The sequence below is a fragment of the Astatotilapia calliptera genome, chromosome 11, assembly GCF_900246225.1.
Source record: "Astatotilapia calliptera chromosome 11, fAstCal1.2, whole genome shotgun sequence".
NCBI lineage: Eukaryota > Metazoa > Chordata > Actinopteri > Cichliformes > Cichlidae > Astatotilapia > Astatotilapia calliptera.
The window spans coordinates 202,457-221,659 of record NC_039312.1 but is presented as its reverse complement, the minus strand read 5'-3'; the positions used below and the strand labels follow the sequence as shown (position 1 = coordinate 221,659).

Here is a 19,203-nt window from a genome sequence, read left to right as displayed (position 1 = left end):
GTTCAAAGAGAAGATATAAAACAAAGTTCTAAGCTAATCGACCTTAGTGTTCTCCTTTTTTAAAAAGAATCGATAAGAGAATCGAATCATTAAACAGAATCGAAAATGGAATCGTAATCATGAAAATCTTATCAATACCCATCCCTAGTAATGAGGGGAGTTTTGACATGAACAGGCAGCTGTGCATTGGGTAATAAGATTTGTTAAGAGCAGGAGGAGTTGGAAAAATGGGTGGGTGAATGAGGGGTTGGAGAAAGAAGAGGTGGAGCTGTCAATACCAGGTCTTTATCCTCCATTAAACGTTGATTTAATTCACTCATGTCAGGTTTGTCTAGTGAAAGAGATTGGTGAAATTAGAGAGCCACCAGGATGAGACAGGAAAAAACAAGGTGAAACAGGACAAGGTGTGAGCAACGGCAAGATGAAAGGAGACTAGAAGAATCACTGCACCAGAGGAGCACCATTTAGTTATAAATCTTTTAACATCCATAAAAAGGCTAAAAAAAGAACCCCAATTACTAATAGTAAATCTTTAGTAATTTTAAAGATTGATATTTTGCCAAATCAGAGGGTTGTTTTTTTTAATTTACACCCTTGAACTCAACTTTGAAAAAACTTATCTCAAATGTTCTGTTCAAAGGAATGCTGACAAATGTAGGAAAGTCCAGTATGTCACGAGTGACAATCCAAGAATACAGATTGCAGTAGCCACGGATGAACAATGATTAGCAACATAAAGTTTTTAAGGGTGTTCATATGCTGTTAATATACAGAAATTTCTGCTATTTCAGGATTTGGAGAAATGCCTACTTTTTAAAATTGGCTTCTCTTCCTCTTTTGGAACTAAAAAAAACAGATGTAAGGGAGTGTGGTCATTTTGTGTGGTTAAATCAGCTTATTGTATCTCTCCTAATTTAACGGGCAGCTATAAAGTTGCTACACAAAGCATTTAAAATACACCATGAAATATAAAAGCATTTCTTTTTCTTCTGTACAAATCATCATCTTCATCATTTATTTACTACAGTGATCTGAGATCTGTGAAGTTCCAAAGCTGTTCGGAGTGGCTTCATTTTTATCGTCAAAGAAAAAATGCTCTTGTTTGACAATGCCAGCTGTATAGGTTGATTATGGTTTGCTTAATTAACATTGCTTGGAAATGAAACTCCATTCTGTAGAGACACTACAGACCGCTTTCTAAATTTTCTGTTTAGATTGTGTTTCATTTGTTATAATAGCTCATCTTTATTGAGTCCCAACAGCTTACTGTATCTTTAATGCTATCCCACTTCAAGCCTCCCTATAGACAAACACAGACACACACAGGTCATTTTGATTAATCCGGCACAGGTTTCACATTGTGCTAGTTTCCTTGGCTACACTAAACAAAATTGCTGTCAGGATCTCTCTATGTGAAATCCATATTGAGGTCCACGACAGAGATCCAGTTGTGCCTGCTATCAATTTATAGTGCCATATTTACCTTGTTGTTGTTTGAATTTACATCTGAGAAATTGGTTCTCATTATCTTAAGTCTGTGATTTTGCAACTGCTATGTATGCATCCAGACAGGGCGCAAAATGCCAGCTACACTCAAGAACACCAGGGCCAGCGCAGATTTTGGCACAAAACATCTGAACGGAGTCACCCAGCTTTGAAATAAAATGTTTGAACAGATAAAACCAAGATGCACTTGTGCCAGAATGATAGAGAAAAGTATGGAGAAGGAAAAGAACACACATTGAGCCAAAGCATTACACATTGCCTCCACCATGTTTAACAGGTAATCTTATGGGCATGGGCATTCATGGCTGCCAGTGGAACAGTGCTATGCTACTGCTGATAGAAGTAGTGGGATAAATTCTGAAGTGTACAGGGTTACACTTTCTGCTGAAGTTCAGACAAATCAGATGGCATTTTATAGTGCAAATGGATTACGACCCAAAGAAAACTACAAAAGCAACCCAAGAGTTTCTCAGTCACACGATCTCAGTCAAGCAGAGCGTGCTTTTCAGTTACTGATGACAAAACTGAAACCCACAAACAAGCAGCAGCAGCATCTAAAAGCGGCTTCAGTAAGGACCTGGCAGAACATTTCAAGGGAGGAAACAGCATTTGGTGATGTCCGTGATTTCCAGACTTCAGGCAGTCATTGCCAAGGATTTTCATCCATTTAAACCAATCCTTACATGCAAATCTATGTTCATTTGTCCAGTTACTGTTGAAGTTCTGAAAATGGAGGACTATCTTTAAAAATAGCTTTAATTCCTAAATCCTTAAAACATGACTTTTGTTAAACCCCTTGAATTAAAGTTGAAGGTTTGCTGTTTAATTGCATATTGACATTTGATTTAAAATCCACTTTGGTGATATAGAGGCAAAATAAAATGTAAGAAAAAGAAAAATTTGTCATTTTCCATGGATCTAAACTATAGCCACAAAAATACCACAATAGGTTTATATTCATTGTGTTTCAGAAAGCAGAATATTGCCAATAGTGTTGCCTTTTCTTTTTATAGTTTTTATAATAAAATTTTGAATATTTGCTGGGTCAGTCTGGGGGTTTATGACAAACAGCAACTGCTTTCCTTTTGACTGCTAGAACACAAAATACCGTGAAATGTATATGAAAGTTTTTGCAACTTACACTTGAAGGTTGCCGAACACATTTCTATCACTTTCTTCAAACTTCTATCAGTTGAACCTGTTTTCGTCATGTCTTCATGTTATTGTGTTGTTTCTTTGTTCAGATCTCCCTTGAACATTCTGCCTTTTGTTTTTCATAGAACACCTTAAACAATGGATTCAACAATTTCCTATAAAGCACCCATTTGAAGTTAATTTGTTCACTCAGCTGAAACGATTTAATTTTCACTACAAGAGGAATAAAGCAATGTAAATCTGAATGATGCCGTTTACCATTCTAAAGCTGTTTTCCACATCACAGCATGTCAATATGGTAGTACTGATCTTTAACTACTAAAAGCAGCAAAGCTACTCAGTGAAACGCAGTCCTTCATATAATGTAAAAAAAGACAGACAGAGAGAGAGAGCGAGAGAAGAGTTTAAAAGAAGAAATGGGTCAAAAGTGGAATACACTCCAAAGTGTCTCAGACAGCAATACATAAGGTAATTGTTCTGGCTTTAATAAGCAAACACAAGTACAAGTAGTGATCATAGCATTTCTGTCTGTTGCTGGGCCCTGATAAAGTGGATTAATGAATGACTGCAGGTGTTGACTTTTTTGTAATTAATAGTCTTATAATTGGACAAATTAATGTGCTGCCGGATGAAATATGGGAGCAGACATATGAGGAAAACAGTTGTCTCTCAGGAGGAGACCAATTTGAACTCACATAATGAAGAAAAACTTAAACTAAATCACAGCTTCCCTCCTTCCATCTGCTGCTGTTCGTCTTCTTGTTTGTCTACAGAGCCCAAGTCACCACAGTCGTTCTCATTTTGCAGCATAAACAATAATAGCTGAGTGAGATTTCTCATCATGCAGATAAACAGAATAAGTATAATCCAGTACCATTGTGTGATCAGATTTATATCTTGTCCTTTCTCTGTTTGCAGGTTCCTGTGACTCTCAGGGTCGACTGACGCAGCCATGGGCCAGTTACTGCGTTTTTGAAAGAATCTATACTCCCCCTCCTCTTCCTTCTTCTTTCCTCACCACACTGAGCTGGAAGTTGACTCATCCACAGTCAGAGAGAGGTGTCTCCTTCTATTTATCCACACACCATGACAAGCATTCTTCTTCTGGTTCCTGGCAAGGCAAGGTGGCCACTCCCAATGCTATTCTTGCATATTGCCCTTTTTCTGCTGATGAGGGGTTGTTGTCATGCAGCCCCCTCTGGCCCAGAGTCTGATTTGTGTTCCACAGTAGTCCAAAGCCGCTTTTTTGGCTTTTTCCTGTCTTCTTCAGTGTTTCCCGCCGTGCCTTGTTCCTGGACCCTACAGAACCCCGATCCACGACGCTACACAATCTTCATCAAAGTGACTAAACCCACTCAGCACTGTATGGCGCAGCAGCTTCGCACATTCCAGTATGATTCCTTCCTGGAGACTACACGCACCTACCTGGGCATGGAGAGTTTTGATGAAGTTGTGAGGCTTTGTGATACATCTGCGCCTGTGGCCTTCCTGGAGGCTGGGAAACAGTTCCTACAAATGAGGAAAGGACATCCTAGGGCTGATATGGCAATCACAGAGGGAAATGGAGATTTCAAGACAGAGTATCTGGTGGTGGGGAAGCGCAACCCTAGCATGGCAGCCTGTCAGATGCTGTGCCAGTGGCTTGAGGACTGTTTAACCTCCAGTACATCCAACAGACCCTGTGGCATCATGCAGACTCCATGTTTATGCTGGGACCAGCCACCACTACTGAGTGAGGGTGATAGCTGCTATCACAATGGAGTTTATCTTGAAAACTGTTTACCCAGTGTGAAAGAGAGTGGAAAAGATGTTGAGATAAATGGTAAGTAGAAATGCGTTCGCGGTTGTTTTTGCTAAAAGTATTTGATTGCCGTTGATTCACTGTTAAAATATCAACTGCATCTCTTCCCAAAAAATCCCTGCCTTCCTGTAAAATGAGGAGAAACAAGGAATGCTTTCAACAAACTATTTGCACTAGATTGGTCTGTGGCTGAACCTCAGTAGGTCATCAGTGGTGTTTAACATGGTGCTCCCTCCAAAGTAATGGAGAGTGACATCAAAATGACATCTTCAGTGGCAATCAAGCTGGAGAAAATATGTATTATTTGTGAAAAGTGAGAACAATTGTCCTCGAGTGCACTGGCTATAGAAGGGAGAAAGAGGCAAATGGAAGGTTTAAGGTGTCATCTGATGTAAGCAAGATCTGTGACCTTGCACCATATTTCATCCTTCTGCGGTCCAGAAAGAGACATTTGATCGGCCTCCAGGAAGCTTTTGGGAACAGAGGAGAATCAAGTGGTGCTGATACTGGATAGCTTTGAGGATACTCAGAGCTGGGGGGAGGGGGAGCAAAGAGGAAGAGAGATGGAGAGAAAGACAAAAATGCATTGGGCTGGCTGAGGGCCTGTGGCTTGAAGTGTAATTGTCTGCTGCTTGAACCCAGTCCCCCCCCCCCCCCCCCCCCCCAGCAGACAGGATGTGGCCTGACATCTCTATCCCGGCTTCATCAGGACTATGGCCAGAGGGATGGAACATTTCTCACCCCCTCCATTTCAACCCCCTAACCTTTCCTCCATCTATCTCTCTTTTTTCTCTGTTCCCTCACTTACTTTTCCTAATCAGCCTGTGGCCTTATTTCCTTGGCCCTCCTCCTCCCACTTCTCCTCTGAGCCACCATTGCTGCCTCCCCATCTTTCCCTCCCCAGGCTGATAGTGGGCTGATACTGAGCCAGTCGTGGGAAGCCAACCAAGCAGAGAAGATGTTGTGGTGGGTATCTCGTGCCTTATCCTCCTCCAGTCTCCGAAGCAGCTAATATCCCCTTGCCGCTCCAGCCTCCTCTTCGCTAGTTATCATCCTTATATAATCCTGCTTATGGTGCTCATCAGTGGGGTGTGGGCTGTTTGTGCCTTAAGGTGTGAAAAATAAAAAATAAATATAACATCCACTGTTGGCTTCTGTGGCGATAAAGAAGGACACATTACGGCTTTTCTCCCTGTTTGCTTCAGCCCATCCTGGCAAAGCATCTCATAGATGATAATCCTATGTTCAGAGTGAAAGAGTGACATTGGAACTGTGTGAGACCTCAAATGGAGGAGGCAAGCAGTCTGTGAATATTTGGTTGGATTGGTGACTGGTAGAGTGAATTGGAAGATGAAGATAAAGAGTGGCTGGGGAGATGTAATAGATTCTGTGTGAAAAGGTCGGACTGTCAGATGGTTATGGCCAACTGCGCAGCAAAGAGGGAACCAGAGGGGTGATGGCTGTGAATGATGGATGAAGGAAAGACAATAGGCATAGAGATGAGAGAGAGAGGTTAGGGGAGGATAAAGGAAAGTATAGAGGCTGAGAGGTGAGCTGAGAGGTGAGATATTTGAGATGGACGAGGCTTGATTAGGATAAATGTTGTTTGCAGTTAGACCTTTGTAGTCTCAGGACCCTCAGTAACCAAAGACTTCCTAGATTATAATCTGTGTTCCAGCTTCCTTCACTCCTCTCTGCAGGTGTGTGGAAGGTCCTGTCCAGCAGCACACAAGCTTTGCTCATGTCTAGCGGATGGATCCTAGATGAGGAGTTTGGCTTCTTATAGAGGGTTCTGAAGCATTTCCTTGTCCTCATACAGCCATAAGCATAAAAGGTCACCAAAGTAAAACTACAAAGAAAAAGGGAATTTATCTGATTGTCCTGGTAGCTTGTAATCCTTTAATTCTTGTAAATTAAAAATTTATGCAAAGCCCACTCTTTGCAGTGTTTGAGAGCTGTTATCTGCTGCCTCCTATGGGTAGCTGTACAATCTCAGTGTGTGCTGTTCGCAGTCAAAACATAATCCAACATTGCACATTGCATTTTACCTCGCAGAGTTACTGTTTAGTGGTACTGCAGGAAATAGCTTATTTATTGTGTAGTTAAGCAGAAGGCAGAAGGTGGGTGTGGAATTCATCAGATTTTCATCAGGGGAGGTTTGTATTTCGATACAAATGCAAATGATGATTGCCTTGAAGTTAAATTTAGTATAAGTAAGAATAATCTTACCCCACTTTTAACCCTTACTGCCCTAGAAGCAGCAAACTCTTATTAAAACACAACTGTACAATAAAAAACACAAGTCTCACACCTTAATTGTTACATATCTGCATTTCACAGATTTGCCAGTAAAAAAAAAAGTAGTTATCGATCTTCAGACAACAGCGATTCCTAAAAATTTGGGTTTGAAATATAAACCAAAAGATAATGCACTAATCAGCATAGCTTATAAACCCATATTATCATCACAATAGAAAATACAAAAAATATGAAATGTTTAAACTTGGATATTTAACTGTCTTGAAAAATATGACAGCAACCTGTCTGAAAATAGTTGGCACAAAAGACTGGAAAAATAAGTGCTATTAAAAAGAAAAAAGCTGATGGAAATTCTTCTTGTCAATTAGGTTAACTAGCAACAGGTCAATAGCAAAAAGAGCATCTCTGAGAGGGAGAGTTTCTCTGCAGTAAAGACAACGAATTAAATTTAATAGATATTTCACTACAGTTGAACACATGCAGTTTGTTGCAATGAATTTCAACAAACTGTATCTAAAACAGTTTGTGGAACAATTTCATAATTCTGTTCATACTAACAGTAATGTAAAATTGTGATGACTTTGATTATGAAAATCTGGAGGAATCTCTGTGTGCTAAGGACAAATCAAATTTTAAATCTTATTTTTAGAAAACATAGATCCTGTGTTGTTTTCAGTGCTCAATTCAAAAGTCTGCATCACTGATTCATAGCAGAAGAGTCCAGGCGCCAAAATGAGCTAAACAACAGGTTGGGCAAAGTGTTTTCCTTCAGCCCAATCTGCTGTATATGTGTTAAATAAAATATGGGTTTCTGAGATGTGCAAACTCTACACTCTACTTCGATTTACATTTTGCATACAGTCCTAACTTTTTTGGAATTGATGTTTTATTTGGCAGGTGTGTAAGACTTTTATTTAGGAAAAGGTGGCTCAGCGGTCACGTTTCTACACATCAAGTTTTATATAGGACACCCTTTCTAAGCAGCTGCTTATGAAGTCACTTTGCTACTTCCCTCACCTTTCATGCTGTATCTGTCATTGTGTCTGGTGTTACTGGTGGCTGCTCTGCTCTGTGTTGCTGTTCCCTCCCTGACTTTGGCTTTCTATGTATGCATATGAGAAGGTGGGGCATTATCAGAACAAAGCAATGCCACCAAATATATATTATTGCATCACTGCAGACTATAACGATGTTAGTTTTAATCTGGAAACTTTCTCTACGCCATTTCCAAAATCGTTTATGTAGTCATTCTTATCCAGGCTCTTTTTGTGGATGTGTATGTGGCCATTTTTCTCTCCTTATTTTTCATCGTCCTAGCCTTTGTCCTGCATTCAAAGCTTGATTTGGTTGACTACATTTGAACAGGGGGAAACAACCATAAATCACCAAATCTGCTCCAGATGTGGGCTGTAATTCAGTGGTTTCAAAATGAAAAGATGCATTAATGAATGTTTTTGTCATCTTGACGCCACCCTCTATGGTGTGGATCAGATTCAGGAACTGTGAGATTAATGGACTGTGAGCCGCCCATCCGACTGTACTGGGCTTTCACTGGGACTGTTTTGTTTTTTGTCATATGTATGCTGTTGGTCTCATTTGAAAGAGGCTATAATAAAAAAAGGGTGTGATTAATGATCGTTTTAAAGATGTTTAAAGAAAAGATTAACAAGGAAATTGCAGAAGCGAGTGCTATTGATGCCTCTTTTTATTTGTGCATTCAACTCCCATCGATAGTTCCTTCTGTTCAAACTCGATGACAAATGAGTGTGGCTGGCCTCTAGCAATCACACTACTATGTCAACACTATCATTAATAGAAAGCTCTTAAACTGTAGTGACTGGGATGTGGCCTTTTGATCCAGAGTAGAAAGGATGTCAATCTGAGAGAGTCTCACTTTCCCTGTGACCATGAATATTGGTATGAGGTATGAGCTTCCTCAGTTTAGAGAGAAAATGTTATTCTGAAATCTAAATGTCCTAACACAGGAACGGTTAGGAGTCTGTGTTTTACACATAGGAAACTTGCTGCTTCTGCACTATGTGAGAAATCCTCAACCTTTAAGATGAGAGGACTGATGACTTCAGGGCTATTTTTGGAATGTTGTAATATTCAAGCGGTCAAAGTTAAAGGTTTTGCAACAAAAATGATGCCTGTCGGTAGCTTCACTGCAGTGATATTGTCCCTGAAATTCCATTTTGGTAGAACTCCAATAAGTGGTTGTGCATGTGTGGTGGCAGTGTGAAAGGATTCATTTGTTAGCCCTCAGTGGACAGCAGGGGAGGCAGTGAGTGATTAAAGGATGTATTGGAGCGATGTGAAGAGATGAGAAAGCACATGACTCAATTTGAACAAAAGAGACACATTTGAGAAAGTGCCAGAAGTGCCCAATAAAGTTAACTGAAGGGAAGGACAACAAAGGCAAGTCCTCTGTGATGCCATGTGATCATCTGAGTCGTGACCTTGGTTGCACATCATGCACTCTCACTTTCAGCTTTTCAATTTTCAAGCGTGAAATATTTAATAAAGCAGAAAGGCTTGAAAAATAACCAAACAAGGACACGGTGTCACAGATGGAAAGCACTCTGCACCAAGACACAGAGAGGTGGCTCAGTCACAGTGTAACCCAACTGAAAATGTTCAGGTCTGAAATCAATATTACAGAACATCTTAATACAAAATTCATCAATTTATCCACGCAATGTTATGCTAGATCTGAAAATGAATTATTCAAAAGTTGCATTTCTTCTTAGAATTCATCAAAAACCATTACTGTGGATGGATCTGCTTCAAGGCACGTGTTTTGTTACAATGCTAGTGTGTACTGATGTAACTATTGCAACTCGAACTCTCTTGCAGTCACTTGTGCACTTGATCATGTTAAACAAATGTTAAATAAATCAATCTGTCCTTCCTCACTACTGGGTAATACCATAGTAATTACTAATGTTGGTTGCACTGGTGAAACGTGAGGGACATTTTACTAAGGATTAGTAAGTAGATTTGTGCATTTGTCAGCTTTATCGGTCTGTCTTCTTCTCTGGACTAAAACTTTCAGCTGCATAAATATCCATAAAATTAACTGTTTACATTTTGTTCCCCCCCAAAAAGTCCTGTTTGATGTTCTCCAAGATTCAGAGGTTGGGGATGGGGGTTGTCACCAATAATGAAAGACTCCTCATAAATCATTTACTCAGCTTAGGGGCACAGATGGCCTTGAGCCGATTTCAGCTGTCATACAGTCAGATGCAGACTACAACCCAGAAAGGTTTGTCAGTCTGTCACTGGGAAAAATTAGTTACAAAAAACTCATAAATGTCCGCTCCAACGTTATCAGTGACGACTCTGTTTTATCTCTCCTTGCTGTCTCTGGGTAGACTGAGAGGTGCTTACCACTTTTAACCAGGAGTATTTTCCAGATAATTGTATTTTCTTTCAGTTGAAGTGTAGGGTATTTGTATATGGAAAAATACCAAGCGTGAGTAGCTGTAATAAACTTGTATGGTTTATATTTACATTGGCCCGATAAATCCATTGGTAGCTGATCCCTACCAGCTAGAGATCAGATGGGTTAACAGATGATGTCCAAAGGCAGTAATAAAGATTACTGCATTCATATAACAAGTTGACAGAAGTGAAATCAGACTCGAAACTTTTTTTCTTTTTTTTTTTCATTTTTGCCCTTTCCTTTTTTTAAGTTTACTGCTTCAACTGCCAGAATCACCAACTCATCAATTCCACAACTCTTATCACACCCTAATCACTGCTGTCTGGTGTATTGATTGTGATGGATGGCTAAAGAAATAATAAAAGGCCAGAATGTCTAAAAAAGTGACAACATGTGGACACAAAGTGAAGAAGAAATACCTTTGGAGCCTCCTGCTTGGCACTTTTTTCTTCTGTTGCTGGCAGGCCGGCTGTGGGTTAGGAAGATGAATGTGAGCGCTGTGCCTCTGCATGCTTCTGCGTGGCTGAAGCACATTGTTGCTAACCTAAGGGATTTCCAGCCCACCTCCATAGGAGCAGGGAGGAATTCTAAAGCAGAGATAATGCATTAACTCTTCTTTCTTCTTTACACCCATATTCATTAATGCATACATCTGTGCATGCACTTGTGTGTTGCATAAAGCATGCAAACACACATTCATGGTGAAACGTCTCGCCAGAAAATGGCACCTTGTGACTGGGTGTGGGTGGCTGACTGCGACAGAGGGTAATGGTGATTTTGTGTATCTGTGTGACAATGAGTGGAGAATGAGGTGTGGTGTTCTCTACAGGGGCGCCGTGTGGGTAGGAATAAACTGAAACGAGATGGCAGAGAAATGCTGTGTTCTGGTGTAGAGGTTGTTCTACCTGCAGAAAGCCCCAAGTTGGTTTGAGAGTGTTTTCTTATGGACTGAGGGAAGGGAACGTGATTAGACAAACATGTTGAAATTGCTTTCACTTCTTTAATAGCAGGTATAAGGACAGTGGTGCAGTGCAAGGGGTTGGTCACCACATTTATTTCTGAACTGTTTAATATTCATCAACAAACTACTTTGCAGTAGGATTACATTGCATTTTAGTTCAGCAACAAGCTAAACAAGCAAGTTTCAGAAACTACAAGATTTCAAATGAATACTGCTAGTAATAAAGTATTATCCTTTCTGCTGTAAGATTTCCAAATAGGTATGCAAATATAATGCTTAACAGATTTATTAGCCCACCACCCAGTATAGGTTTATGACACAGTAGGCCTGATAATTACCCGAATATTTTGTTATGTTTCTGTAATGGTTGATCCACCAGTGAATCAAAGTTATAGTTCTCATTCTAAAATATAATTATTGTTGTTATTCAGAAAAAAACAGAAAAAATAGTAAAGCACATTATAATTTTTTGATTAGGGTTCCAAAATACATTTAATTACTTTCATTACTGAACAATAAATAAATAAATAAATAGTTTTGCTGTTTGAATCTTATGCTTGATTCATTTCCATCTTCTCACTGGAGTCCACTGTGACGGCTAATATTTGGGAATAAAACTGTGACTTGAATTTATTTGCCTAATAAATAACAACAAATTTTTATTTTGAGCCAAAAATGTTTGAGTTTAGTTGTTTTTACTATAAATGGCCTAACAAGCTGTTAAGCACTGTAGGTGAAAAAATCTAACCTAATCATACTGAAGGCCTAAATAGTTCAGTGTGAAGAGGTCAAGTCTGGTCAGTTTGGTTGACAATTCTAACCAAAGTATGTTGAAGTGTTATAACATCTGGAATTCATCAAGTTGGAAAGATTGAGGAGTGTTGAGTATCTGGTATGATTGCAGCTTTACTGCTTTGCTTTCTGTTAAAGAGCTGCTAGATCATCATATACTGCTGCTGCAGGGATGGTGACAGTATGAAACAGGCCAGCATAAATGCTGGAGCCATCACAAAATATGTAACTGTACAGAATAGAATAGAATAGAACTGACCTTTATTGGCATGTACATTGAAATTGTGGGTAACCTGGATTAATTAAATATCTGGCCTTTAAACCTCCCATGTCTGTGACCACAACACTTATTTTATAAACATGTTGGTTAGCAAACATTACCTCTGATTATTAGCAGGATAAAGACTCTTTATCTCTTTATTTGAATATGAGTTCAGCTCTGTAGCTCCCAGTGCTGAAAGTCTAAAGCAAATACATAAAGGGTTACTGTGAAGTTGGCAATGTGATGTACAGTAAAGTGCAGCAGTAACTCTTACAAACGTATCTACTCTCTGCTCAGTATTTCAGCTGAACTCCTAGTTTTTGTATACCGAAATGGAAAAACCTACAGAAGAACTGCAAGGGCAAAAAAAAAAAGACTTTATTTGGAATGAAACAACTTAAGGAAACTGTTTGCCCTGAGACGGTAAACAGACTGTTAACTTTATAAAATTGTTTTTGTCGTTAACATTAATTTGATTTTATTTATCTTCCACCTCTGATGTTAGGCACAGCTTTGAAAAAATTACCTCAATAACTACAAATGCAGCTGTTACAGAGCTGGTTTTATTGGTTGTTTTTCTAATATTTTCTAATAAGATAGTAATTTAATAATGCTAATTAATAATTCACTCTTATTGCCTGTTCTTATCTTCAACATTATGCTGCTCTGTTGTTTGTTAATTGCCCCTTGGGGATAAATAAAGTCTTCTGATTCTGATTCTGATTCTAATGTAAACCACAGAATAATCAACACTATAGTCCTTTTGCTGAATAAAGACTTAATTCAATAGTGAATGATATTCTGACTGTGCATCCTTTTTTTTTTTAATTTTTGAGGGGTATTTAATAATTTAGGCTAACTGATGAATTTAGAGTGAAAAGCCAAAGCTCGTCCCCTTGAAACTGATCAGAGTAGGACACATGAGATTCACCACAGTGAGATCATTACCATCAGTACAGTGAGTACATCAGATATCTTTCCTGTAAATCTGTGCTCCTCTCAGCCTTCACTTCAAAACTATGCACTTCATTTCATTAACTATTCATCTATATCTTTTACTGATATAATAGCTAATACAATAGGTCATTTTTATAATTATAGTAGCTCTCATTATATTGAAGACAGTGAGAAATCTGAGGTAGTTTTTAAAAAAAATTTTTTTTATCCAACATAGCTGCAAAGGAGTTAAATTGGGTTTGGGACTTTTAATTGGATCTAAAACATCAGCTGATGTCAGTTTTTGCTGTCAGTTCCTGTGAGCTGAAGAACTTTCCTTCAAGGGTCACCACTTAAAGTGTTCTCAGATTGGACTGCAAAATTCTGACTCATACAAAAGAAACTGAGAGAAAGAACAAGAAAAATAGAAGTAATAAAATCCTTAAAAATAAGCGATTTTTAGACTAACTCTATACAGAGATTCTAACCTTAGTATAGCAAGTTAATAATTATCTGAACAGATAGTCGATTGTTCATTTTCTTAATCACTTTCAGGGCCACTTCAGGGCCACATGGTGCCTATCTGTGATTGGATGAGATAGGTTGACAGCCTATGGCAGTGCCACCACAGACAGACAATGTTCATACCTATGGCCAGTTCTCAGCAAGAGAGTTCCAGGTTCAAACCCTCTGGCCTCTATGTTACAGCCTGTGATAGACGAGCAGTCTGTCCGTGGTAGCCTCTCATCCACTGATGCTTGAGATAGGCTCTGGTCCCGCCGCAATCCTGAGTTGGATGGATGGAACTACTGGACTGATTGCCATTTCACTTTGGCTATCTCTGTTGCCCAGAGGATGATTTGATGATTCTGTGATCTTCCTGCCTTTTGCTCTGGTGCTATCACACAATGAGCCTGATTTGTGTGTTTGGGTTTTGTTTTTGTTTTTTTGCTAAATGTCTCTTTTAGATGTCCCTACTGCCAGTCTTGGCAGCCGGGGGCCAGTCCGCCAGGGCCTCCGCTCCTGGCCGCCACCCGGCACACAATGCACCCGACCCCTATGGCGCCTCCTGTGGGTGGTGGGCCTGCGGGAGGATGGGCCCATGTCTCCTCTTCGGGCTGTGCCCGGCCGGGCCCCATGGACTAAGGCCCGGCCACCAGATGCTCGCCCTCGGGCACCCTCCCCGGGCCTGGCTCCCCGGTAACCTTATCCCGGGCAGGGTAAACTGTTCCCTTGATATTCTTTTCATAAGGGTCTTCTGAATCGCTCTTTGTCTGGTCCCTCACCCAGGACCAATTTGCCATGGGAGACCCTACCAGGGGGCAAAAGCCCCCAGACAACATAGCCCCTGGGATCCCTGGGACACACAAACCCCTCCACCACGATAAGGTAGCGATTCAAGGAGGAGCAAGATGCTTATCCTTGGGGCAGGATGAGTTCCTGCCCCAAGTGGAGGAGTTCGAGTATCTCGGGGTCTTGTTCGCAAGTGATGGGAGAAGGGAGCCGGAGATCGACAGATGGATCGGGGCTGCAGCTGCAGTAATGCAGACTCTGCACCGGTTCGTCGTGGTGAAGAGGGAGCTGAGTGTAAAAGCGAAGCTCTCAATTTACCGGTCGATCTACGTCCCTACCCTCACCTATGGTCACGAGCTGTGGGTAGTAACCTAAAGAATGAGATCGCGGATACAAGCGGCAGAAATGAGCTTCCTCCGAAGGGTGGCTGGCCTCTCCCTTAGAGATAGGGTGAGAAGTTCGGCCATCCGGGAGGGGCTCAGAGTAGAGCAGCTGCTGCTCCACATCGAAAGGAGCCAGCTGAAGTGGTTCGGGCATCTGACAAGGATGCCCCCTGGGCGCCTCCTGGGTGAGGTGTTCCAGGCATGTCCCACCGGGAGGAGGCCCCGGGGCAGACCCAGGACACGCTGGAGAGATTATATCTCTCGGCTGGCCTGGGAACGCCTTGGTATTCCCCCGGATAAGCTGGAGGAGGTGGCTGGGGAGAGGGAGGTCTGGGCCTCTTTGCTTAGGCTGCTGCCCCTGCGACCCGGCCTCGGATAAAGCGGATGAAGATGGATGGTCTCTTTTAGATTAATTTCCATTTAATCTAACCAGTCCCCTCAGTTTTGTGGATAAACCTGTTTGCAACATCTTTTTTTTTTTTTTTTTACATGTTTGCAGTATTTTTTTTTACTGTAACTCGAAACTGTCAAATAAGTCAAATAAGACACTGATGAAAAGCTAAAACCAAATCACTTTCCCTGTTGGTTTCTCTCCTTCCCTCTTGTGGAGAGAGCGCTAACTAAACAGGTACTCTTTTCCTTGCCTATAAAAATGAGGATTCACACTAAGCTAAAATCATATGAGTACAATTCTGACTCTCATATTTATACCACACATGCATCTATTAGAAGGCTAAGGCTGTCTCTATTTTCCTTTGTTCAGTTTTAAATTATTTTAATACTGACTCATATCCATTCAGTAAATGCACAAGCCCAATAGGCCACTGTGTAAAATGTGCAAAATATAAATAATGTAAATAAAAAATGCAATGAACATAGAAGACATATCAAATGTTTAAAGCGAGAAAAGCATAGACCATTTTAAGAAAAATATTTGATCATGATCTAGTTGTTTTCATTTAGACTTTTTTTTATTAGGGTCATATACTTTACAGTATCTGTAAAATTGTATATTACAAAGTTATAAAAGCAATGCTCATGATATACTTAATGTCGCCTGACATATGAAAGAATTATTCTGAATGTTTTCTTCACAATGTAGAATTAAAACTATTGATTTAACACTGGTGTTGGATCAGTACTCATTAGATACTCTGAGTATTTTTTCTTAAATATCACCAAAGAGTTCTGATGCTTAAACCTATAAACACTGATTAAAACTGAAGGTAAACAGTGTAAGGAGAATCTAAGTGGAAGTAATTCCCATACAGGACATGAACTACAGTCTGCTTCTTAAGTGATATAGTGAGTAGGCATGTATACAAATTAAATGAAATCCATGTCTATACTTGTGGTTACAGATTTAGCTCAGAAGCTGACACTCCCAGCCATTACTAAAGTAGCAGTTTTAAAGTTCAGGGCAGTAACCCAGCTGCTCGTGAAGTTTCTGGCCTTTACCAGCTCCACCTATTCTTTATCAAAGGACTCACTTGCCCTTAAATTCAGCATGAAGCAACTTGAAGAATTGTCTGTCTCTTTCCTCGGGGCTCCTCATCAGTGGATGTCCTGTCTCAGGTCTGTCTTCACAAAGCCAGAGGGTTTATTAAACATTCATGCTTTAATTAAGCAATTTTACCGCTGATACTTATGGGGTGATGATAAAAGCTCTGCTCCAGGATGGAGCTGTGTGTGCGTGTGTGTATGTGTGTGTGTGCACAAAAAAATTGTCCTGGTAAGGCCATTAATTTCCTGCCATATGGAAAATTGTGAGGATTAGAGAAAAGACAAGCTGAACTATTTTCATTTGCCCCAACAGCCATGTGTGACTGAGTGGGAATAGTGAGCCGGTGATGTTAGGAAGTGATAGGGATCCCTGTCCATTCTGACAGGCAGCACATAGCCACAGCTACTGTTTCTCTATTTTCTCTTCTCTATTTTACACTTCATCTCACTTTTTTTCTTCTTTCTTTTTTTTAGAAATCCGTTAGTCCATTAGATTTGAAACCCCTTTTCTGCCTCAGCGAAGTACTCTATTATTGAGAGACTGTTGTATCTTCAAAGGGTGAAATTGTGCGTGTGTGTATATGTGTGTGTGTGAATGAGGTAGAAAATAGAGAATTAGAGTGTGTCTTCATGTTGCCAGTCTCCTTGGCTGTGAGGACATTTAATGCTAGTCTAACTGTCTTGCTGTCGTTCTTCAGATTTGATAACTTGGACAATGAAGATGAATTACCTCGGATTTCGCTGCAGTGTACGGGTTTACTGCTCCTGTGCACCAGAGCTGGATGAATCTGTGTGTGTGTGTGTGTGTGTGTGTGTGTGTGTGTGTGTGTGTGTGTGTGTGTGTGTGTGTGTGTGTTGATTCATCAGTGTGCCTTTGTGTCCTTGTTAATAGCAGGCGGTGGCTCTGCGGGATAGCTGTAAAGGCTGCTCTCCTTGGCGGTATCGCCTGGAATGACACCCAGAGGTGACACTGTCAGAGCACACCCACACAAGACGTGGGGCACACATACACACACAGAGACACCCACCTTCAATAAATACAGAAGACCTTGGATAACGCCTGCCAGGTCCAGGAAAAGATCTCATTAGTGCAGACATGTTCCACAAACAGACAGACATACTCCAAGACACATGTTGGGGATCATGGTGTTTAAAGCAAAGCTTCATCTAAAATCATGTTTGTACTTTTACAATTAGCTGTTAGATGTTTATGTCTTGATGCATGCTCAGTTATCCAGGTAAATAAATCCCAAAATGTTGATTCTCTTCATCTGGATGTAGAGTTTTCAGTGGGAGAGACGTTTCGTCACTCATCCAAGTGACTTCTTCAGTCTCAGCTGACTGCTGGTTTCCCCAATCTTATAAACAGTTCATTGCATAATGACTGAAACTAGCATCACTGAATGAACATTGAGCTGAGAAGTCAGTTCCTTGATCATTAATATGCAAATTGTCATGAGCATTGATCAACAATCACAAATCAAAGCTCATTGATCAATGGCCATGAGTACCATTCACAGAGAGTTGGGGAATGACTGCAATCACAGGAACTGACCTCACAGCCCATTGTTCATTCAGTGGTGCTATTTTCAGTCATTGTGCAAATGTACTGTTTATAAAATTGGGGAAACCAGCAGTCAGCTGAGACTGAAGAAGTCACTTGGATTAGTGACGAAACGTCTCTCCCACTGAAAACTCTACATCCAGATGAAGAGAATCAACTATTTGGGATTAGGTGTTTGTCTTGCAGTTCACCTAGCTCCTTGTTCTTGTTTTTGGATAAGCATAAAGTGTGTGACTTCTCTGAGGTGTTTTCTATACAGCTACAAGGTGAATTTTAATTCAATTTTCCATTCAATTTTATGTATACAATAATTTTATTTTTAAAATAATTTCCCCCCAAAAAATGACAGCAGACATTGACTAACACAGGATTGGTGTCCATCACTGAAAAGAAGCTTCTATTCAATGTCACTGCTTCAAGTGGGTTTGGACTGGTGATGGGATTGTTTCAGTGCATTCCAAGCCCATCTTTGTAGACAGTTAGGTAATGTTTTTTATGAGCCCACTCTTCCCATTTAACTGTTTTACACATATGCAATAACTTGAAAAAAAATGAAGTAGCTATAAAAAGGAATTTAAAACCATGCAAATGGTAATAAAATAGATTGTTTGACTGATTGTAAAGTGATATCCATCCATATATGTAGAATAATTAAGCCAAACAAAAGCATTTGTTTCTGTAGGTGAAGAAGATGAAATGTTGTTATGGAAGTAGGAACTAAAGTCCCGTCTGTCTCCCTCCTCAGTCCTCCTGTCCTCCTGTGTTCAGAGTGCACATGTGCAACTCCACTTGGTTTCTGTGCCACTGTGAAATTACTGATTAGCATTACAGCATGTGGGTAGCATTACATTGAGTGCAACATTAAACTGCACCAGTGGCATTCTGTCAGGACAAGCAAAGCCTAGTCAAATATAAAAATAAACATCAATCAAAATATACCAAGGGGAAAGAAATCTTACCACGTCATCTTTCAATAGCAATCTGTCACAAAGCTTCTCTCCTGTTTGCCCCCCTGCTTTACATCACTGCCATCTTGTGGCCACAATTGGCTATTGTCACTACAAGCAGGCTTGCCTTGGATCCAATTGGAAACTGTAGTATGTCTCCATTTCACAGGTGTGTCTATTTCCCATTAAAAATGGATGGAACTTGTCAAGTTGAGAGCCCAGCTTGTTTGTGCAAGCAGACTGTGGATAAATCGCCAGTCTCCGATGCAAGACTGATGGGAAATTAGCATGCTAGACAAGATGACACTGTCTCTCTGAAATCAGTTACAAGCCACGCTATGTATGAAAACAGAGCCACCATTAACAAATAGATGTGCTTCTGTGATTTATCATTGT

General features: G+C 40.3%; 1 protein-coding gene across 10 annotated transcripts in view; it reads left to right on the top strand.

Annotated features, from left to right (window-relative positions):
* adgrb1a (adhesion G protein-coupled receptor B1a) overlaps positions 1-19,203 on the top strand; it is a 208,475-nt gene that overhangs the window by 44,750 nt on the left and 144,522 nt on the right. For all 10 annotated transcript variants that reach the window (XM_026184581.1, XM_026184582.1, XM_026184584.1 and 7 more), the window contains one exon: positions 3,580-4,483. In XM_026184581.1, the coding sequence (XP_026040366.1) occupies positions 3,748-4,483 (736 nt within the window). In that variant the 5' untranslated portion in view covers positions 3,580-3,747. The remainder of the gene's footprint in view (positions 1-3,579; positions 4,484-19,203) is intronic.